This window comes from Ovis aries, chromosome 3 (genome assembly GCF_016772045.2).
Source record: "Ovis aries strain OAR_USU_Benz2616 breed Rambouillet chromosome 3, ARS-UI_Ramb_v3.0, whole genome shotgun sequence".
Lineage (NCBI taxonomy): Eukaryota > Metazoa > Chordata > Mammalia > Artiodactyla > Bovidae > Ovis > Ovis aries.
The window spans coordinates 69,920,359-69,943,444 of record NC_056056.1 but is presented as its reverse complement, the minus strand read 5'-3'; the positions used below and the strand labels follow the sequence as shown (position 1 = coordinate 69,943,444).

The following is a 23,086-nucleotide window of genomic DNA, read 5'->3' as shown; positions in this document are numbered from 1 at the left end:
GGGATCGAACCCAGGTCTCCCACATTATAGGCAGACGCTTAACTGTCTGAGCCACCAGGGAAGTCCCACTTTATGAGGTGGAGTTGGTGATGGACAGGGAGGCCTGGCGTGCTGCGATTCATGGGGTCACAAAGAGTCGGACACGACTGAGCGACTAAACTGAACTGAACTGAAACTACCTCTGTTGTCCAAAAGGAGTGTTTGAAACTGATTTTTAAGGTCCTGAGCCCAGTACCCTTCTCAGGCTCAAGAGAATTTCTTTGAGAAAAGTTTCAGGGAAGCTATGGTTTTTCCCTCTTTGCCCCTCTCCCACCATGGGAGAGAGAAATGGGGTGTTTTCCCTTCACTGCATGCCTAGTGAGAAGGTCTTTAAAAGAACCACCCTGAGAGCTTGGCCTTTACTCCTTGAGGCTAGAAAGGACTGGCCAGACTTACAGAAAGTAAAAAGGCCAGGCTATGACCTGAATAATGCCTGCCAAGTGAAGCAAAAAGAGATGGTTGAATTCAGATCAAACTGTGACTTCTATCAATAGTAGGACAGAGATATCGGTTCAGTTCAGATGTTCAGTTGTGTCCGACTCTTTGCAAGCCCATGGACAGTAGCATGCCAGGCTTCCCTGTCCATCACCAACTCCTGGAGCTTACTGAAGCTCATATTCATTGAGTCGGTGATGGCATCCAACCATCTTATCCTCTGTCATCCCCTTCCCCTCCTACCTTCAATCTTTCCTGGTATCAGGGTCTTTTCCAATGAGTCAGTTCTTCACATCAGGTGGCCAAAGTATTGGATTCAGCTTCAGCATCAGTCCTTCCAATGAATATTCAAGACCGATTTCTTTTAGGATGGACTGGTTGTATCTCCTTGCAGTCCAAGGAACTCTTAAGAGTCTTTTGAACACCACAGTTCAAAAGCATCAATTCTTCAGCCAACTCTCACAGTAGGGCAGAGATATGAGTCCTCATAATTAGATGTGATGGGAAGGAAGGGTCTGGTCTTGTGATCATTTTTAAAGAAATCCTTCCCATGCAGCCTTCTACCTGGGGGCTAGTCTATCTCATAGGAAAGAGGATAGAGGTGCAGCATTCAATACAGAGCTAGGATAGGGGTGTGACTGACTAACTAAAGTGCAGGTACGGTCTATCAAGGGAACAAAACTCAGGAATTTCTCATGAAGAAAAGCTTTACCAGAGTCGCCCTACCAGAAAGGAGCTGCAAAAGAATTAATCACTTTTGAATATTTACTATTCATGGGGAGCCCCAAGTACCAACACCTATCAACCACGCCTGAGTCTCCTATCCCTGCACAAGCAGGGAGCAGAAAGCAGCTTTAAGGCAAAATGAATTTAACTCCTCAGTTTTGAATATCAAATTGGACTATGATAGAAATGATCAAGTGATATAGACCATCACCAAGAAAAAGAAATGCAAAAAGGCATTTAGTTGTCTGAGGAGGCCTTACAAATAGCTGAGAAAAGAAGAGAAGCTAAAGGCAAAGGAGAAACGGAAAGATACACCCATCTGAATGCAGAGTTCCAAAGAATAGCAAGGAGAGATAAGAAAGCCTTCCTTAGTGATCAATGCAAAGAAATAGAGGAAAACAATAGAATAGGAAAGACTAGAGATTTCTTCAAGAAAATTAGAGATACCAAGGGAACATTTCATGCAAAGATGGGTTCCATGAGGGAATCCTTCAAGAAGTTGAAGTTGAATGGTTCTATGAAGACCTGAGACCTTTTAGAACTAACACCCCAAAAAGATGTCCTTTTCATTATATGGGACTGGAATGCAAAAGTAGGAAGTCAAGAAACACCTGGAATAACAGGCAAATTTGGCGTTGGAATACAGAATGAAGTAGGGCAAAGGCTAGTAGAGTTTTGCCAAGAGAACACACTGGTCATAGCAAACACCTCTTCCAACAACACAAGAGACTCTACACATGGACATCACCAGATGGCCAACATTGAAATCAGATTGATTATATTCTTTGCAGCCAAAATGAAGAAGCTCTATACAGGCAGCAAAAAAAAGACCAGGAGCTGACTCTGGCTCAGATCATGAACTCCTTATTGCCAAATTCAGACTTAAACAAAGTAGGGAAAACCACTAGACCATTCAGGTATGACCTAAATCAAATTCCTTATGATTATACAGCTGAAGTGACAAATAGATATAAGGGATTAGATCTGATAGACAGAGTGCCTGAATAACTATGGATGGAGGTTCAGGACATTGTTCAGGAGACAGGGAGCAAGACCATCCCCAAGAAAAAGAAATGCAAAAAGTCAAAATGGTTGTCTGAGGAGGCCTTACAAATAGCTGTGAAAAGAAGAGAAATGAAAGGCAAAGGAGAAAAGGAAAGATATACCCATCTGAATGCAGAGTTCCAAAGAAAAGCAAGGAGAGATAAGAAAGCCTAACTCAGTGATCAATGTTAAGAAATAGAGGAAACGAATAGAATGAGAAAGACTAGAGATCTCTTCAAGAAAATTGGAGATATGAAGCTGAAGTTGAACGGTTTTATGAAGACCTACAAGACCTTTTAGAACTAACACACAAAAAGATATCCTTTTCATTACAGGGGACTGGAATGCAAAAGTAGGAAGTCAAGAAACACCTGGAGTAACAGGCAAATTTGGCCTTGGAATGCGGAATGAAGAAGGGCAAAGACTAATAGAATTTTGCCAAGAAACTGCACTGGTCATAGCAAACACCCTCTTCCAACAACACAAGAGAAGACTCTACACATGGACATCACCAGATGGTCAACACCGAAATCAGATTCATTATATTCTTTGCAGCCAAAGATGGAGAAGCTCTAAACAGTCAACAAAAACAAGACCAGGAGCTGACTGTGGCTTACATCATGAACTCCTTATTGCCAAATTCAGACTTAAATTGAAGAAAGTAGGGAAAACCGCTAGACCATTCAGGTATGACCTCAATCAAATCCCTTATGATTATTCAGTGGAAGTCAGAAATAGATTTAAGGGCCTAGATCTGATAGATAGAGTGCCTGATGAACTATGGAATGAGGTTCGTGGCATTGTACAGGAGACAGGGATCAAGACCATCCCCATGGAAAAGAAATACAAAAAAGCAAAATGGCTGTCTGGGGAGGCCTGACAAATAGCTGTGAAAAGAAGAGAGGCAAAAAGCAAAGGAGAAAAGGAAAGATATAAGTGTCTGAATGCAGAGTTCCAAAGAATAGCAAGAAGAGATGAGAAAGCCTTCTCAGCAATCAATGCAAAGAAATAGAGGAAAACAACAGAATGAGAAAGACTAGAGATCTCTTCAAGAAAATTAGAGATACCAAGGGAATATTTCATGCAAAGATGGGCTTGATAAAGGACAGAAATGGTATGGACCTAACAGAAGCAGAAGATATTAAAAAGAGGTGGCAAGAATACATGGAAGAACTGTACAAAAAAGATCTTCACAACCAAGATAATCATGATGATGTGATCACTAATCTAGAGCCAGACATCTTGGAAACTGAAGTCAAGTGGGCCTTAGAAAGCATCACTACGAACAAAGCTAGTGGAGGTGATGGAATTCCAGTTGAGCTATATCAAATCCTGAAAGATGATGCTGTGAAAGTCCTGCACTCAATATGCCAGCAAATTTGGAAAACTCAGCAGTGGCCATAGGACTGGAAAAGGTCAATTTTCATTCCAATCCCAAAGAAAGGCAAGGCCAAAGAATGCTCAAACTACCGCACAATTGCACTCATCTCACATGCTAGTAAAGTAATGCTCAAAATTCTCCAAGCCAGGTTTCAGCAATACGTGAACCGTGAATTCCCTGATGTTCAAGCTGGTTTTAGAAAAGGCAGAGGAACCAGAGATAAAATTGCCAGCATCCAGTGGATCATGGAAAAAGCAAGAGAGTTCCAGAAAAACATCTATTTCTGCTTTATTGACTATGCCAAAGCCTTTGACTGTGTGGATCACAATAAACTGTGGAAAATTCTGAAAGAGATGGGAATACCAGACCACCTGACCTGCGTCTTGAGAAACCTATATGCAGGTCAGGAAGCAACAGTTAGAACTGGACATGGAACAACAGACTGGTTCCAAATAGGAAAAGGAGTACGTCAAGGCTGTATATTGTCACCCTGCTTATTTAAATTATATGCAGAGTACATCATGAGAAACACTGGACTGGAAGAGACACAAGCTGTAATCAAGATTGCCGGGAGAAATATCAGTCACCTCAGATATGCAGATGACACCACCCTTATGGCAGAAAGTGAAGAGGAACTAAAAAGCCTCTTGATGAAAGTGAAAGAGGCGAGTGAAAAAGTTGGCTTAAAGCTCAACATTCAGGAAATGAAGATCATGGCATCCTGTTCCATTACTTCATGAGAAATAGATGGGGAAACAGTGGAAACAGTGTCAGACTTTATTTTTGGGGGCTCCAAAATCACTGCAGATGGTGATTGCAGCCATGAAATTAAAAGACGCTTACTCCTTGGAAGGAAAGTTATGACCAAACTAGATAGTATATTCAAAAGCAGAAACATTACTTTGCCGACTAAGGTCCGTCTAGTCAAGGCTATGGTTTTTCCACTGGTCATGTATGGATGTGAGAGTTGGACTGTGAAGAAGGCAGAGCGCCGAAGAATTGATGCTTTTGAACTGTGGTGTTGGAGAAGACTCCTGAGAGTCCCTTGGACTGCAAGGTGATCCAACCAGTCCATTCTGAAGGAGATTAGCCCTGGGATTTCTTTTGAGGGAATGATGCTAAAGCTGAAACTCCAGTAATTTGGCCACCTCAAGAGATGAGCTGACTCATTGGAAAAGACTCTGATGCTGGGAGGGATTGGGGGCAGGAGGAGAAGGGGACAACCGAGGATGAGATGCCTGGATGGCATCATGGACTCAATGGATGTGATTCTGAGTGAACTCCGGGAGATGGTGATGGACAGGGAGGCCTGGTGTGCTGCATTCATGGGGTTGCAGATTTGGACACAAATGAGCGACTAAACTGAAACTGAAACTGAAGGGAACATTTCATGCAAAGATGGGCACAATAAAGGAGAGAAATGGTATGAACCTAACAGAAGCAGAAGACATTAAGAGGTAGTGGCAAGAATACACAGAAGAACTATACAAAAAGATCTTCATGATCCAGTTAATTACGATGGTGTGATCACTCACCAGACATCCTGGAATGCCAGGTCAAGTGGGCTTTAGGAAGCATCACTATGAACAAAGCTAGTGGAGGTGATGGAATTCCAGTTGACCTATTTCCAATCTTAAAAGATGATGCTGTGAAAGTGCTACACTGAATATGCTAGCAAATTTAGAAAACTCAGCAGTGGCCACAGGACTGGAAAAGGTCAGTTTTCATTCCAATTCTAAAAAGGTAATGAAAAAGAATGCTCAAACTACCACACAATTGCACTCATCTCACACGGTAGCAAAGTAATGCTCAAAATTCTCCAAGCCAGGCTTCAACATTACATGAACCGTGAACTTCCAGATGTTCAAGCTGGATTTAGAAAAGGCAGAGGAACCAGAGATCAAATTGCCAACCTGCACTGGATCATCAAAAAAGCAAGAGTTCCAGAAAAACATCTACTGCTTTTTTGACTATGCTAAAGCCTTTGACTGTGGGATCACAACAAACTGTGGAAAAATCTTCAAGAGATGGGAATACCAGACTATCTCACCTGCCTCCTGAGAAATCTGTATGCAGGTCAAGAAGAAACAGTTAGAACTGGACACGGAACAGACTGGTTCCAAACTGGGAAATGAGAACGTCAAAGCTGTATATTGTCACCCTGCTTATTTAGCTTATATGCAAAGTACATCATGAGAAATGCTGAACTGGATGAAGCACAAGCTGGAATCAAGATTGCTGAGAGAAATATCAATAACCTCAGCTATGAAGATGACACCACTCTTATGACAGAAAGCGAAGAAGAACTAAATAGCCTCTTGATGAAAGTAAAAGAGGAGAGTGAAAAAGTTAGCATAAAGCTCAACATTCAGAAAACTAAGATCATGATATCCAGTGCCATCAGTTCAGTTCAGTTGCTCAGTCGTATCCGACTCTTTGAGACCCCATAAATTGCAGCACACCAGGCCTCCCTGTCAATCTCCAACTCCCGGAGTTCACTCAAACTCACGTCTATAGTGTTGGTGATGTCATCCAGCCATCTCATCCACTGCCGTCCCCTTCTCATCCTGCCCCCAATCCCTCCCAGCATCAGAGTCTTTTCCAATGAGTCAACTCTTTGCATGAGGTGACAAAGTAGTGGAGTTTCAGCTTTAGCATCATTCCCTCCAAAGAACACCTAGGACTAATCTTTAGGATGGACTGGTTGGATCCCTTGCAGTCCAAGGGACTCTCAAGAGTCTTCTCCAACACCACAGTTCCAAAGCATCAATTCTTCGGCACTCAGCTTTCTTCACAGTCCAACTCTCACATCCATACATGACCAATGGAAAAACCATAGCCTTGACTAGACGGACCTTTGTTGGCAAAGTAATGTCTCCGCTTTTGAATATACTATCTAGGTTGGTCATAACTTTCCTTCCAAGGAGTCAGTGTCTTTCAATTTCATGGCTGCAGTCAACCATCTGCAGTGATTTTGGAGCCCCCCAAAATAAAGTCTGACACTGTTTCCATTGTTTCCCCATCTATTTCCCATGAAGTGATGGGACCGGATACCATGATCTTCATTTCCTGAATGTTGAGCTTTAAGCCAACTTTTTCACTCCTCTTTCACTTTCATCAAGAGGCTGTTTAGTTCCTCTTCACTTTCTGCCATAAGGGTGGTGTCATCTGCATATCTGAGGTTATTGATATTTCTCCCGGCAATCTTGATTCCAGCTTCTGCTTCTTCCAGTCCTGCGTTTCTCATGATGTACTCTGCATATAATTTAAATAAGCAGGGTGACAATATACAGCCTTGACGTACTCCTTTTCCTATTTGGAACCAGTCTGTTGTTCCATGTCCAGTTCTAACTGTTGCTTCCTGACCTGCATATAGGTTTCTCAAGGGGCAGGTCAGGTGGTCTGGTATTCCCATCTCTTTCAGAATTTTCCAGTTTATTTCGATCCACACAGTCAAGGTCTTTGGAATAGTCAATAAAGCAGAAATAGATGTTTTTCTGGAACTCTCTTGCTTTTTTGATGATCCACTGGATGCTGGCAATTTTATCTCTGGTTCCTCTGCCTTTTCTAAATCCAGCTTGAATATCTGGAAATCACAGTTCACGTATTGCTGAAACCTGGCTTGGAGAATTTTGAGCATTACTTTACTAGCGTGTGAGAGGAGTGCAATTGTGCGGTAATTTGAGCATTCTTTGGCCTTGCCTTTCTTTGGGATTGGAATGAAAATTGACCTTTTCCAGTCCTGTGGCCACTGCTGAGTTTTCCAAATTTGCTGGCATATTGAGTGCAGGACTTTCACAGCATCATCTTTCAGGATTTGATATAGCTCCACTGGAATTCCATCACCTCCACTAGCTTTGTTCATAGTGATGCTTTCTAAGGCCCACTTGACTTCACATTCCAGGATATCTGGCTCTAGGTGAGTGATGATACCATCATGAATATCTTGGTCATGAAGATCTTTTTTGTACAGTTCTTCTGTGTATTCTTGCCACTTCTTCTTAATATCGTCTGCTTCTGTTAGGTCCATACCATTTCTGTCCTTTATCAAGCCCATCTTTGCATGAAATGTTCCCTTGGTATCTCTAATTTTCTTGAAGTGATCTCTAGTCTTTCCCATTCTGTTCTTTTCCTCTATTTCTTTGCATTGATTGCTGAGGAAGGCTTTCTTATCTCTTCTTGCTATTCTTTGGAACTCTGCATTCAGATGCTTATATCTTTCCTTTTCTCCTTTGCTTTTGCCTCTCTTCTTTTCACAGCTATTTGTAAGGCCTCCTCAGACAGCCATTTTGCTTTTTTGTATTTCTTTTCCATGGGGATGGTCTTGATCCCTGTCTCCTGTACAATGTCACGAACCTCTGTCCATAGTTCATCACTTCATGGCAAATACATGGGTAAACAATGGAAACAGTGAGAGACTTTATTTTGGGGGGCTTCACAATCACTGCAGATGGTGACTGCAGCCATGAAATTAAAGGACACTTGCTCCTTGGAAGAAAAGTTATGAACCTAGACAGCATATTAAAAAGCAGAGACATTACTTTGTCAAGAAAGGTTTGTCTATCAAAGCTTTGGTTTTTCCAGTAGTCATGTATGGATGTGAGAGCTGGACTATAATGCTGAGCACTGAAGAATTGATGCCTTTGAACTGTGGTGTTGAAGAAGACTCTTGAGAGTCCCTTGGACTGCAAGAAGATCCAACTAGTCCATCTTAAAGGAAAGCAGTCTTGAATATTCATTGGAAAGACTGATGCTGAAGCTTAAACTCCAATACTTTGGCCATCTGATGCGAAGAAATCATTTGAAAAGACCCTGATGCTGCGAATGATTGAAGGCAGGAGGAGAAAAGGATGACATAGGATGAGATGGTTGGATGGTATCACTGACTCAATGGATATGAGTCTGAGTAAACTCTGGGAGTTGTGATGGACAGGGAAGCCTGGCGTGCTACAGTCCATAGCGTCACCAGAGTCGGACACGACTGAGAGACTGAAGTGAACTGAACTGATTCAGTTGTGGCAGTTAATGATTTGCATCCTGTTAAGTCCTGCTCTTTCAATGCGCAGTTTAGTTCAGTTACTCAGTCATGTCTAACTCTTTGTATCCCCAAGGACTGCAGCACACCAGGCCTCCCTGTCCATTACCAACTCCCAGAGTTTACTCAAATTCATGTCCATTGAGTCAATGATGCCATCCAGCCATCTCATCCTCTGTCATCCCCTTCTCCTCTCACCTTCAATCTTTCCCAGCTCAGAGTGTTTTCAAATGAGTCAGTTCTTCACATCAGGTGGCCAAAGTATTAGAGTTTCAGCTTCAGCATTAGTCTTTCCAATGAATATTCAGGACTGATCTCCTTTAGGATGGACTGGTTGGATCTCCTTGCAGTCCAAGGGACTCTCAAGAGTCTTCTCCAACACCATAGTTCAAAAGCATCAATTCTTCTTCAGCTTTCTTTATAGTCCAACTCTCACATCCATACATGACTACTGGAAAATTACAAAAACACTTCAGGCTCCTCTGTCCTCCATTCTCTCCAGGAGTTTGCTCAAATTCATGTCCATTGAGTCAATTCGTTTTATTTGGAATGCATTGTAGAGATGTTGAACATACGTCACTGAAAAGAATGACATGAGAACTATGTTGATTCTAGGGTCCACATGGATAAAGTAATTTTCATTGTCCCTGACATCAGTTATATCTCAATACCAAATTTCTGAGAAATCACTCTAGGAATCTCTCTCCATTCACTGTTCTGACAAATTGTAGTCATTTACAGGTGATACCTCCTCAGTTCAGATGTCATTTGGACCCAGATACTGTATTGTCTGTTACTGTTTCACAGGTTCTGGGACCTGGTCATTTTTTACATGCTCATCACACAGGCAGGATTTTCCTTTTCTATGTATTACCTTAAATGTGATCCTACATCACACACAAATTAAAGGGTTCAAGAAGGGAATGCTATGACTAAGTTCTCAATTGAACTGGGAGTAACACAAAGCCTAGTTATTCCAAAGCTATTTCTCAGGTTAGAAAATTAAAACTTTTTACCTAATCATGTATGTGAAGAGCTTGCTTACATTTGTTTCTATCAGAAGCCAAATAATAATATACTTACACAGTGTTGGCAATGATACGTTTCAGTTAGTACAGCCCTTTGAAAAATGATTTGGTAATGTGCATCAGGGAGAATACATGCTTGTACCTTCTGAATTGGTAAATTTTACCCTAAGTAATTTTTAAATATGGGGGAAAAAGCTGTGTGAAGGAATATTTCCTTCACAGTATTTTTTTGGTAGTGAAAAATTAGAGGCAGAGTATGTAACAACAGGCACTTAGTAGATGGTTATGCCTACTTAATAGAATATCATGAAATTACTAAAATATTCATTGGAAAAACTATAATGTGGAAAAGGAAGAATAAAAGTTGAATTTATACTATGATTTTAACTACTTAAAACACAAATATAAGAGAATATACAAAAATGATAAAAGTTGTGTTAGGGTTATGGATTTTCTCCTTCTATTTTAAAAATTTTCTCTGCTGCTGCTGCTAAATCGCTTCAGTCGTGTCCAACTCTGTGCGACCCCATAGACAGCAGCCCACCAGGCTCCCCCATCCCTGGGATTCTCCAGGCAAGAACTGGAGTGGGTTGCCATTTCGTTCTCCAATGCATGAAAGTGAAAAGTGAAAGCGAAGCTGCTCAGTCATGTCCCTCCATGGGATTTTCCAGGCAAGAGTACTGGAGTGGGGTGCCATTGCCTTCTCCAAAAACTTTCTCTAATTATGCACAAATGTTTTATTGTTTAAAGTTAGCTTAAGCATTAGCAACATTTACTTAAAATTTTTATTCTTAGAATCACACATCATTGGCAATCCTTTCAGCATTGGCAATGCTGAAATGGTACATAATTTCTGTTTACTAACGTTCTGCTGTTGGCAGAAACAATCAATTTTTTAGCTAAGCAAATGTCAGTTGTTGCCATTGCACTTCTAAAATTACAATACAGCTACAAAATAATTGGCAGGGAAGGGTACTTTGGGGTAAACATGGAGAAAAGTAAAAGATTAAGAAAAGGAAAATGTCCACCTTTCCAGTCAGTGACAAGATCAGTGATAGGAATAGGACCCAGTTTGAGATCTTACTTCTTAGAATGCAAAGTACTAGTGGTCAAGATAGCAAATAATTAGGATGAAATCTGCTAAGTACTTGCATAGGTTACTGAACAGGCTAGGGGAAGATTTGGGAACTAGAGTAGGTATTCCAGATAAAATAGATCCAAGAGCAAAGGTTTTGTTTTTTTTTTTTCAAAAGTCAGGGTGTGTTCAGAGAGCAGAATAATCCCAGTGTCTTTAAAATAGGCTACCTATAACCTGCAGGATTAAAGAATCAGCCTGCAAGGCAGTAGAGGCAGGTTCCATCCCTGAGTCGGGAAGATTGCCCTGGAGAAGGAAATGGCAACCCACTCTAGTATTCTTGCCTGGGACATCCCATTAACTGAGGAGACTGGCGGGCTACAGTCCATGTGGTTGCAAGAGTCCAGCATGACTTAGCGACTAAACAACAACAAAACCTACAGGATAGATAGAAGCAGGTAATAAGAGATTAGTGGATGCTGAAGTTGGTCAGTCGCTAAGTCCTCTCTGACTTTTTTGTGAACCCATGAACTGTAGAACACCAGGCTCCTCTGTCCTTCACTCTCTCCTGGGTTTGCTCAAATTCATGTCCACTGAATGGGATGGTTTTATTTGAAATGCACTGTAAAGACGTTGAAGGTATGTCACTGAAAAGAATGACATGAGACCTACACTGATTCTAGGATCTGCATGGGATGAACTGAAAGGGAGATGAGAGAAGAATAAGTTATGAGGACTCTGCAATGAACCATGATCTTCATTACGTAAAATTACCTGGATTAGCACCTCCAGAATATATTTAACTTTAAAATGGGTTAACCACATTCTAACCAAGTTTTAGATCATTTTTGGTACTAAGAGAAATAGCACATAATGTTGAACCAGATTGCAGAAGATTGTTTTAACTCTGTGGCCGGATTCAAAGTACTGAAACCAATAAATATGTTGAAAAGGCAAATTCTCAAAAGTAAAAGGATTTGTAATTCTAGAAGGCAGGAGATTATCAATAGCTGCATCCACATTCTTTGGCGTGGTGGGTTGCTTTAAGACATAACAGTCTCACCAGGAAGTAAAATTTTCTAAAGTATATACTGCTTTAACCTTCCAGGCAATTGGGGGTGTTACTGAACACAGACCTTTAAAAAATCTATATCCGTTAATAGCAGACAAGATTTTTTGTTTGTTTAACACGTTTAGATTTTTAAAGTTTCTCGTCCTAGAATATATCAGAATCCATTTAGAATATGGATTCAGGCCCAAAGCCTTTCTGACTTAGTAGAGAAGCAGATGCTGTTGCCACCGTTAAGAACGGCTCAAAATCACTTCCTAGATGTGGCAGTTACCTAAAAGTTTAATAAAAATTTACTAACCAAGTACTCTGAAATACTGGGTTAGCAGATCTTTCATTTCAGAAGCAATCATTTTAGGGTACCAAACTACCGACATCTGGGCCGAGCCTCCGGCTTTTGTTTACAGACACAGAGGAAGGAGCGCCGCGGTCCATTAAGCCGCAGGGCCGCGGAGCGTGCATCCCTCCTGGGAAGCGAGTCGGATTCCGCCAGGAGGGAGGGGCGGGGAAAGGAGCCCTCCGGTCGCCGTGGGCCCCGCCGCCTCTGCCTTCCAGGTATCCCGGGCTGCCCTCGCTCGCAGTCCCCGCCGTCTCATTTGCCACCTCCCAACGCGTGACCCCGGCGCGTCGCGTCCCGGGCCGGTGTCAGACGCGGGGTGCGCCAAGCGGTCCCATGTGCCCCCTCCCTCTCGCGGCCGCCGCAGTCACCGCGCCCCGAACCCCGCTCCGGCTCCTCGGCAGAGGGCTCGCCGCCGCCATGTCTACCGCCAGGCCACTCAAGTCCGTGGACTACGAAGTGTTCGGGAGAGTGCAGGGTAGGGGACCGCCTACAGCGGGAGATCAAAGAGGTGTTGGGGAGGAAGAATAGAAAGCTGCGACAAGCACAGCCCATCTCTAGGAGCCCCTGCCCCGTTGTGGCTGGGACTTCCGCCCGGCCATGACACAGCAACAGCGGCGGGAAGGAGACCAAGGGCGCATGCGCAGGAGAGCTGGGGTGGGCGGGGGAGGAGAGCGGAGACTCCTTAGGGAGAAAGGCAGAGAGAAAGAGGAACAGCCGGGCGCTGGGAGTGGGCCGTCTAAGGGAGTGCGAGGGGTCCGCATCAAGAAGGCAAACTGAAGTGGGGGAGGAAAAGAGGAGGGTCCTTGATCTGGTGACCCCCGTTACTTGCCACTGAAACTACTGTGGTTGAATTGTTTCAGAATAGACTCCTAGATGGTGTTGGAGGCTTCATTTTGTAGGATGGTAATACTTTTGCCAGTGTAGCTCCTAAAGGAATTATTATGTTGTTATCTTCTTTTTGTTCCGTCATAAGTTTAAATCGTTGCGAAGGATGTAATGTTTGGCTTACTGGAACTACCATTATTTCTAAATTAAATATTAAAAATCACTGAAATTTATCCAGTGGAATATAAATATGGTGGCGATTTAATATTTGCCATCTTTCGTTCAAAACAGAAAGTGTTTGGTTCAGTCACTGAGCTCTGTTGGACTCGTTGGGACTCTGTGGCCTGCAGCTTGCCAGACTTGCCTATCACCAACTCCTGGAGCATGCTCAAACTCACGGCCATAGAGCCAGTGATGCCATCTCATCCTCTGTCATCCCCTTCTCCTCCTGCCTTCAATCCTTCCTAGCAGTAGGGTCTTTTCCAATGAGTCAGTTCTTTGCATCAGATGGGCAAAGTATTGGAGTTTCAGCTTTAGCATCAGTCCTTCCTAAGAATATTCAGGACTGATTTCCTTTAGGATGGACTGGTTGGATCTCCTTGCAAGGGACTCTCAAGAGTCTTCTCCAACACCACAATTCAAAAGCATCAATCTTTGGTGCTCAGCTTTCTTTATAGTCCAACTCTCACCTCCATACATGACTACTGGGAAAACCATAGCTTTGGCTAGACTAGCTTTGTTGACAAAGTAATGTCTCTGCTTTTTAATGTGGCTCAGATGGTAAAGCGTCTGTCTACAATGTGGGAGACCCGGATTCGAGCCCTGGGTTGGGAAGATCCCCTGGAGAAGGAAATATCAATCCACTCCAGGACTATTGCCTGGAAAATCCCATGGACAGAGGAGCCTGGTAGGCTACAGTCCATGGGGTCACAAAGAGTCAGACACGACTGAGTGACTTCACTTCACTAGGTTGGTCATAGCTTTTCTTCCAAAGAGCAAGTGTCTTTTAATTTCATGGCTGCAGTCACCATCTGCAGTGATTCTGGAGCCTCAAAAAATAAAGTCCCTCACTGTTTCCATACATTTGCAATGAAGTAATGGGACTGGATGTCATGATCTTCGTTTTCTGAATGTTGAGTTTTAAGCCAACTTTTTCACTCTTATCTTTCACTTTCATTAAGAGGCTCTTTAGTTCTTCTTCGCCTTCTGCCATAAGGGTGGTGTCATCTGCATATCTGAGGTTATTGATATTACTCCCGGCAGTCTTGATTTCAGCTTGTACTTCATCCAGCCCAGCATTTTGCATGATACACTCTGCATGTAAGTTAAATAAGCAAGGTGACAATATAGAGCCTTGACGTACTTCTTTCTCAATTTGGAACCAGTCTGTTGTTCCCAGTTCTAAATGTTGCTTTTTGACCTGCATACAGGTTTCTCAGGAGATAAGTAAGGTGGTCTGGTATTCCCATCTCTATTAAGAATTTTCCGCATTTTGTTGTGATCCACCCAGTCAAAGCCTTTGGCATAGTCAGTAAAGCGGAAGTAGATGTTTTTCTGGAACTCTCCTGCTCTTTTGATGATCCAGTGGATGTTGGCAGTTTGATCTCTGGTTCCTCTGCCTTTTCTAAATCCAACTTGAACATCTGGAAGTTTACGGTTCACATACTGTTGAAGCCTGGCTTGAAGAATTTTGAGCATTACTTTGCTAGCATGAGTGCAATTGTGCAGTAGTTTGAACATTCTTTGGCATTGCCTTTCCTTGTGATTGGAATGAAAACTGACATTTTCCAGTCCTATGGCCACTGCTGAGTTTTCCAAATTTGCTGGTATATTGAGTGCAGCACTTTCACAGCATCATCTTTCAGGATTTGAAATAGCTCAACTGGAATTCCATCACCTCCACTAACTTTGTTCATAGTGATGCTTCCTTCTTAAGGCCCACTTGACTTCACATTCCAGGATGTCTGGCTCTAGGTGAGTGATCACACCACTGTGGTTAACTGGGTCATGAAAATCTTTTTTGTATAGTTCTTCTGTGTATTCTTGCCACCTCTTCTTAATATCTTCTGCTTCTGTTAGGTTCATGCCATTTCTGTCCTTTTTCAAGCCCATCTTTGCATGAAATGTTCCCTTGGTATCTCTAGTATTCTTGAAGAGATCTCTAGTCTTTGCCCATTCAGTTGTTTCCTCTATTTCTTAGCATTGATCACTGGGGAAGACTTTCTTATCTCTCCTTACTGTTCTTTGGAACTCAGCATGCAGATGGGTATAGCTTTCCTTTTCTTCTTTGCCTTTAGCGTCTCTTCTTTCCTCAGCTATTTGTAGGGCCTCCTCAGACAACCAGTTTTGCCTTTTGCATTTCTTTTTCTTGGGGATGGTCTTGATCCCTGCTCCTATACAATGTCAGGAACCTCTGTCCATAGTTCTTCAGGCACTCTATCAGATCTAACCCGTTGAATCTATTTGTCACTTCCACTGTATAATCATAAGGGATTTGATTCAGGTCATATCTGAATGGCCTAGTGGTTTTCCCTACTTTCTTCAATTTAAGTCTGAATTTGGGAATAAGGAGTGATCTGAGCCACAGTCAGCTCCTGTTTTTGTTTTTGCTGTCTGTATAGAGCTTTTTCATCTTTGGCTTCAAAGAATATAATCAGTCTGATTTCGGTTATGATCATCTGGTGATGTCCATGTGTAGAGTAGTCTCTTGTGTTGTTGGAAGAGGGTGTTTGCTATGACCAGTGCATTTTCTTGGCAAAACTCTATTAGCCTTTGCCCTGCTTCATTTTATACTTCAACGCCAAATTTGCCTGTTATTCCAGGAATTTCTTGACTTCCTACTTTTGTATTCCAGTCCCCTATAATGAAAAGGACATCTTTTGGGGGTGTTAGTTCTACAAGATCTTGTAAGTCTTCATAGAACCGTTCAACTTCAGCTTCTTCAGCATTACTGGTTGGGCCATAGACTTGGATTACTGTGATATTAAATGGTTTGACTTGGAAAAGAACAGAGATCATTTTGTTGTTTTTGAGATTGCACCCAAGTTTGCATCATACTTTTTTTTCTGTTTGAATTTGATTTCCATTCAATTTCCCCCATAGAATTTTACCTGAGTGTTGTGCTTGAGTGGTTCTGATTGGTGACCCACTGAACTTTTCTGCAGTATGTCTGTACATATATATGTGTGTATAATATATTTTCTTAATTTCCTTTGACCATAAAGCTCTATTCTTTTTTTTTTAAATTCTGGCTTAAGTTACTATTGTGACTCTTATTAGAATACATTTGATGAAAATAATATAAGTACATTAAAAAGTATGATAAACATTATTTAGAAGGTAAATTTATTTGGAAATTCATGTCTTCAGGAGAAAGCTGGGGGTGTTTTATGAAACCTTGATTAGAAGGTTAAATTATCTTTATATTTTGGTACTTAGAGGTTTTTGCACCTTGGGACAATGTACCTGAATAAGCTAAAGAATGGGTGAAAGTATGTCTTTTGTAAAGAAATAGGCCCCTTTTTTAAAGGGTAACTGGAAAGGGACATAAGAAAAGAAAATACAGACAGACTACTGTCTCCTCAAGACACGTCAGTTTTAGGGGAAAAATATATATATTGGAGTTGAAGATAAAGAAATTGATTACTTAAAATTATTCACGCCTTGTACCCCTCATGCCTTACCATGTCTTTGGTATACCCAGGGACATGGTAATCTACATTGAAAATGGACACAAAGAGTCACTGAAGCAGGTAAAACATGACATAAAATATGAAAATGGTGACAAAGGTCACTTGACAAAGTATTTTGTTTACTAGACAGATATGGGAGTAGCTGAGTGTGTGTGTGCACACGCACGTGTGTGGCACTTACTGAGAGTGTTCCCTGTGCTGTGCATCCTGAGCCCCATGCTGAGCGTGTGGGCTCAGTCGTTCGTGTCTGACTCTCTGACCCTATGGACCATTGGCTGCCAGGCTCCTCTGTCCATTGGATTCTCCAGGCATGAGTACTGGAGTGGGTTGTCATGCCCTTCTCCAGAGGATCTTCCTGATCCAGGGATTGAACCTGAGTCTCTTACATCACCTACATTGGCAGGTGGGTTCTTTATCACTAGCGCCACCTGGGAAGCCCCATACATAAACAGTCAGGTTTAAAAATCAGATTTAGGGCAATAACCTCTGTTGTTTACAGTGTATTAAATGGAAGAGAGTTGTTTTTCAGTCATTAAGTTGTGAGAGTACATGCATACTATTGGCTTATCAAGGCCTAGTATGTGGGACAAACCCATAGTCACATATTTGCACAAATATACACTGACATTTGCTGAGGATTTAGGATGTGCCAAGCTCTGTACTCATTTAATCCTCAACCCTATGACCTCAACCAGCTTCCTCATTTAACAAATGGAGAAATTAAGACATAGTGGAATAACTTTTCCAGGTGACAGTGAGTTAAGTGGCGGCACTGGGATTTGAACTGTGACCAGAGCCCGTGCTCTTAGTCACTATATCCTATTGCTCCTCCTCTCAATGCCCTTTCCATATTTATTTTGCCTTCCTCCTAACCTATGCACTGAGCATGTACATAAACCGATGTAGGACATTTGGACCTGGACATCTAGATCATTCCAGATGACCCTAAGGATGTTTTTATGGTCATTTTGCCTCCAAGGACATTTGACCTGGTCAGTGAGCAGTCAGCTTGTTCAAAACCGTGGTCTCTGACTCTCTCTGTTACTTGTTGGCAGTGTCACCAGCCTGTGTCTCTCTGTGTCTCATAGAACTGCTCACAATTTTCTAGTGGCTTACCTAAGAAATAATTACAAACCATTAGCTTTTTGTCTGAGTCATAATAATGTAGAAACTATTGACAGTAAATAATAAAAACTTTAAGAAATTAATTTAATAATATAAAATGAAAAATAAAGAGATCTTTTAAAAGTATAGAATAATAAAAATCTTAGTGAATACTGGCTTGTTAGAAATAATGGTTATGAAAGTAAATTTACCATGGAGGAAGACATAAGGACATATAGACAAAATATAGACTGATAAATTGTCATGAAAATATTTAAATGAAACTATGCTTAAATTATATAAAAATTAATATGGAAAAAATGGAAAATGACTGTCCTGTCCTGATAGAAAATTGATCAATGAATTGATTTAGCTTGATGGAGCTTATGACAGAAAATACTTTCTAGCCAAAAACGTATGCTGTAATATTTAGAATGTTTGAATTTAAATCATCCTTGGTGACAAAATGGTAGTCAAAATGTTCCAGGAGTCAAATATACTCTTCCTTGTTCTCAAATACACATACCCTAATTTGCAAACAGATTGCATTTCAAGAAACAGTTTATAAGTTGGTTGTTTGAAACTCGGGGAAATTATTATGGAAATAATATTGCAAATAGTGGGTTTACTCCTCAGACCCTTCTGCAAAGTCCACACATAGAGCTGTAGCCTTGTTGACAGAAATAATCAAAAAACAATCTATAATAGGAATAGGAAAGAGTTTTATTTCAGCCAGACTAAGGACTATAGCCTGGGAGACAGTCCCTCAGATAATTCTGAGAAACTGCTCTGGAGAAGCATGATTTTTATATCTTATATCTTATCAAAGCAAAGAGCATGTAACAAATTAGGGATTCATTCCTTCAAGATTTTAGAGAAATAGATTGGCATGTACACAGTGAGTCACTAACCTTAGCAGCTGGGAAGAAAGTCTTATCATAGAAGGAGCATCAGCATTGGTGTTCCAGAAAGGGAGGGATTTAATCTTTATTATTTTATTTTATTTACTATTTTTTTATTTTTTGACCACACTGTGTGGCATGCAGGATCTTAATTCCCCAACCATGGATGTAACCCATGCCCCTTGCAGTGGAAGTGCAGAGTCTTAACCACTCAATGGACAAGGAAGTCCCTTAATCTTTAACATGAATATACTTTAATTCTTGGTAATACACCCTTTTATTTAATAGTTAAAGCACATATACAGTGTATGTTTGATAACCCACAAATAGACTGTTTTAGTTAGCATAGAAGTCAAGGCAACTCTTGGATGAGCCAGCGTGACTTCCCCATACTTCAGTATGTGGACATTTCTTCCATCAGGCTGCAGCTGCCCTCCATTGCTACACTTCCATCCCTTCCCTTTTTTTTAAAAAAAATATTTTTTGTTGTTTTATAGAAGTTTTAGAATTATAGAAAAGTTAGAAAGATACAGAGAATTCTTGTATACTCCACATCCAGTTTCCCCTATGGTAAACTTCTTCCATTGTATGGTACCTTTGTCAGAACTGGTGAGCCAACACTGAATATTATTTTTAACTAAAGTCTGTTTTCTAAAGTCCTCTTGGGTTCAGGATTCATCTAGGTTATTACATTGCATTTAGTCATTTTGTCCTCTTATGTTTCTTTCTGCTGTGTTAGTTTCTCAGACTTGCCTTGTTTTCCATGACCTTGGTGGTTTAGAGGAGTGGTTTGAGGCTAGGTACCTTGTAGAATGCTCCCAAACTGGGATTTGTCTAGTATTTTTGTTATAAGACCAAGGTTGTGGATTATCAGGAGGAAGACTGCAGAGGTAAAATGCTTTTCTCTTCACACTGTATCAAATGTACACACTATCAACATGACTTACCACTGTTGATGTTAAAACCTTGATCACCTGGCTGAGACTGTGTTTGTCCACTCTTAAGTTACTCTTTTTTTCCACCTCCCTTTCTGTCCTTTACTTTATCTCCGCATTCTCAAGAAGCTCCATGTTTTTTCCCCATCAACTTCTGCTGCTTTGGGGGCTTTAGGATGAGGGACAGGGGAGTAGGGGACTGACCTGTGTTTTTAGAGGGTTCATATCTATGGCATGGTTTGCTATATTCCCATACATAATTAGCTATTGAGAATAATATAATCTGCACCTTTGAAAGAGGAACTGATTAAGCAGTGTATGTAGATGCTTTACCTATGCTCAGGTGAGTACTAACAACACTTGGAGAAGTGGATTGTGGCAATATGTTAGTTCACCTGTACATTAGAAATTCAGCAGTTCACTTTATGGTGTTGACTCAGATTAGAATGGGAGTACCTTACTGGACTACAACAATGTAGTGTATAGTGTATAGTAAAGTCACTCAGTCATGTCCGACTCTTTACGACCCCGTGGACTGTAGCCCACCAGGCTCCTCTGTCTCTGGGATTCTCCAGGCAAGAATACTTGAGTGGGTTGCCATTTCCGTCTCCAATGCATGCAAACATGCTAAGTCGCTGCAGTCGTGTCCGACTCTGTGCGACCTCATCGGCAGCAGCCCACCAGGCTCCTCTGTCCACGGGATTCTCCAGGCAAGAATACTGGAGTGGGTTGCCGTTTCCTTCTCCGAGATAATGAGGATGGCATTTTAAAGGTCAAGCTAGCTTGTTTTTATATCCCCTACAGGCTGTGCTTCTGATATGGACTCCCATGTATCTCAAATTAAATTGAAGTGCTTGTGGATAGTTGGCCTAGAGAAGAAACAGTAGTATAATGAATGGCTATTTAGGCTATTTGAAACATGCCATGGTGTGTAGCTCCAGGAGACAGATCCTAGATGGATGGTGAAAGGTGGAGGTGAGGCAGAATTTTATTCTATAGAAGGAAGACCTTTCTAACAGTTAAAGATGTTTAAAGTCATTAAGGGCTACTTTGTAAGGTAATGACTGGCTGGCTTCCTGCATTCAAAATTGACACACACAGTCAAATCCCAAGATGAAGGGGGTACAGTTTAATACGAAAATTTGATTTTTCATGAAATGGCACTGATGTTTAAAATCCATCATATGGCTTTTAAAAATACTAATGGTTTTTTGGTGGATTTAAAGTATGATTTGCTTTGCAAATACTCACCTCAGAGTTCCTGCCTGACACATCTTTTCACAAAGCAAGGTCTGGTTGCAGCTGATTGAGCCTGGACTCAGTGGCATATTGTATTTGAGGCACTCATAACCGAAGCAGCTGATTTCTGTCCCAGTTTCTAGAGCAGTGTGTCTGTAAAAATCCTGCGTGTGTCGCATCAGCTTCCCTTCTCTTTAGCCAGCAGGGTGGAAGCAGTGCAGAGAGGCCATGGAAGCTCATGGACGCATCATCTCCAATACAAGCCCAGTCCCGAGAGCGCTCAATTCCAGCCAGTACTGGTCAACTGTGGCCACATTCACTTTTTCTCTATGTGGACCTCCCTCTGTTACACAGTATGCTTCAAACTAGGGATCAGGATTTTCAGAAAGACTCTGGGAAAATTCCAGGTGTATTATAGAGCTTTGAACAGTTAGTTTTGCATGGTCCACTGCTTCAGAAAGCTAATGGCCTGGAGGTCCCGACACATCTTGATATACATTCCTTCTAAGGCTTTAAAGAAAGGGTTGTGGTTGAGGGGCCCGGTAAATGACACCACTCTTCATTATGTGAATTATTGACAAGTCCACTCAAGTATTCTTGCCCAGAGAGTTCCATGGACAGAGGAGTCTCGCGGGCTACAGTCCATAGGGTTGCATAGAGTCAGACGCTACTGAAACGACTTAGCACGCGCACACACATACAAGACAATGGGTAAGGCAGAGTTTTGGGGAAGTGGTGTCAGTCTTCAGGCAAGTGAATGTTATAATGATCTATACTGCAGAATTGAACACAGCACCCCAGACACAGCAGGGCTTCCTCTATGGGCAGAGCAGAAAGGGTGATTCCTTTGAGTATCTAGCTCCCAGAAGGAAAAGGAGGAAGCACCTGGCCTACGTATGCTTCTCCTTCCAAACTTACCCACTGGACTGCATGTCCCCAACGAGGAGTCAGGAACGGGTAAAGAGTGGCCAGGAGTGACACATGAATGGATATTTCTCCTCATTAAAGGAACTATTACAAGGGCAAAGAAACTTTCTCCTCCAGAAATAAGCTGTAAAATCTGCAGCACGCGTGCATGCTCTGTAGGTCAATCGTGTCTGACTCTCAGCAACCCCATGGTCTGTAGCCTGCCAGGCTCCTCTGTCCATAGAGTTTCCCAGGCAAGAATACTGGAGTGGGTTGCCATGCCCTCCGCCAAGGGATCCTCCCGACGCAGGGATTGAATCACATCTGTTGCATCTCCTGCTTTGGCAGGTGGATTCATTACCACTGAGCCATCTGGGAAGCACTTGCCGCTATCATTACTATGTAATTTATAACATTTCCATCACCCCCCACCAAAGAATTCCTGCCCCGCAGTTCCTTTCATTCCCTACTCCTCACCTGCCCCATCCCTCAGGGATGTCACGGCCGAGGTCTCTGCGATTTCCTTGGGCTTTCCCTCATGGTTTCAAGATGGCTGTTGTAGCTCCAGTCATTACGCTCACCATATAGTCAGGAGGAGAGGATACAAAGATGGACCCCTGGCTGAGTCAGCCCTTGTCAATGAGCTTTCTTGAAAGCTTCAGCTGATGTCTCAGCTTACATCTCATGGGCCCCCCCTCTTAGAAGGAAGATTGGGAAATGCAGAAGAGCATGTTGCTGCCCCAAAGTAACATAAAAATTCTGTTAGAAACAAGGGGAAAGTGGATTTTGTGCAGGCAGCTAACAGTGTCTGCCACAGATATTCATATATTAATTGCATTTAACAGCATAGTAATTACATTTGGTATTATTTTTCAAGTCTTGATGCAAAAAGGCATATTTCAGAAAGCCTTTGATCTCCATGGTCTCAATCTCAAAACATTTTATTTATAACCAAGACAACCTATATTTCTGTTAAGTACATATTGAATCTTTCATATATGATTTATCTCAGTCTTATGTTTTTTCGGTTGAATCACTGCTTAAAGCAATGGGTAACACTTTTTTTATCTACCCAATTTGTCAAGCAGTATGAACTTAGCCTACAATTAATTCTCTTAAATGTAAAGGACAGTCCTTTAGTTCTGTTGTATTAAGATTTTTTTAATAAATGTCTGTGTGCCCTTACCATTCATGGTTACAAATACAGTCACCTACATATCCTATTCTAGTCTCCTAGTCCCAAGGCCTCTTAAGTTCTTAAGACAACTAATTAAGACATTTCTTTTTTCAATTTTTATGGTCATTAAGCCG

The 23,086-nt window shown here is 41.7% G+C and overlaps 1 protein-coding gene across 9 annotated transcripts in view; it reads left to right on the top strand.

Annotated features, from left to right (window-relative positions):
* Positions 1-12,339: 12,339 nt before the first annotated feature.
* The window catches only part of ACYP2 (acylphosphatase 2), a 186,080-nt gene continuing 175,333 nt past the window's right edge, over positions 12,340-23,086 (top strand). For 8 of the 9 annotated variants that reach the window (XR_009599834.1, XR_009599833.1, XM_015094385.3 and 5 more), the window contains exon 1: positions 12,506-12,647. Coding sequence is in view for 6 of the 9 variants with exons in the window: in XM_015094385.3 (XP_014949871.2) it covers positions 12,506-12,647 (142 nt within the window). In the remaining 3 variants the exon portion in view is untranslated. Of the gene's footprint in view, positions 12,388-12,505; positions 12,648-23,086 lie in introns of those variants that run through there. The other variant, XM_027966830.3, reaches the window with a different exon arrangement.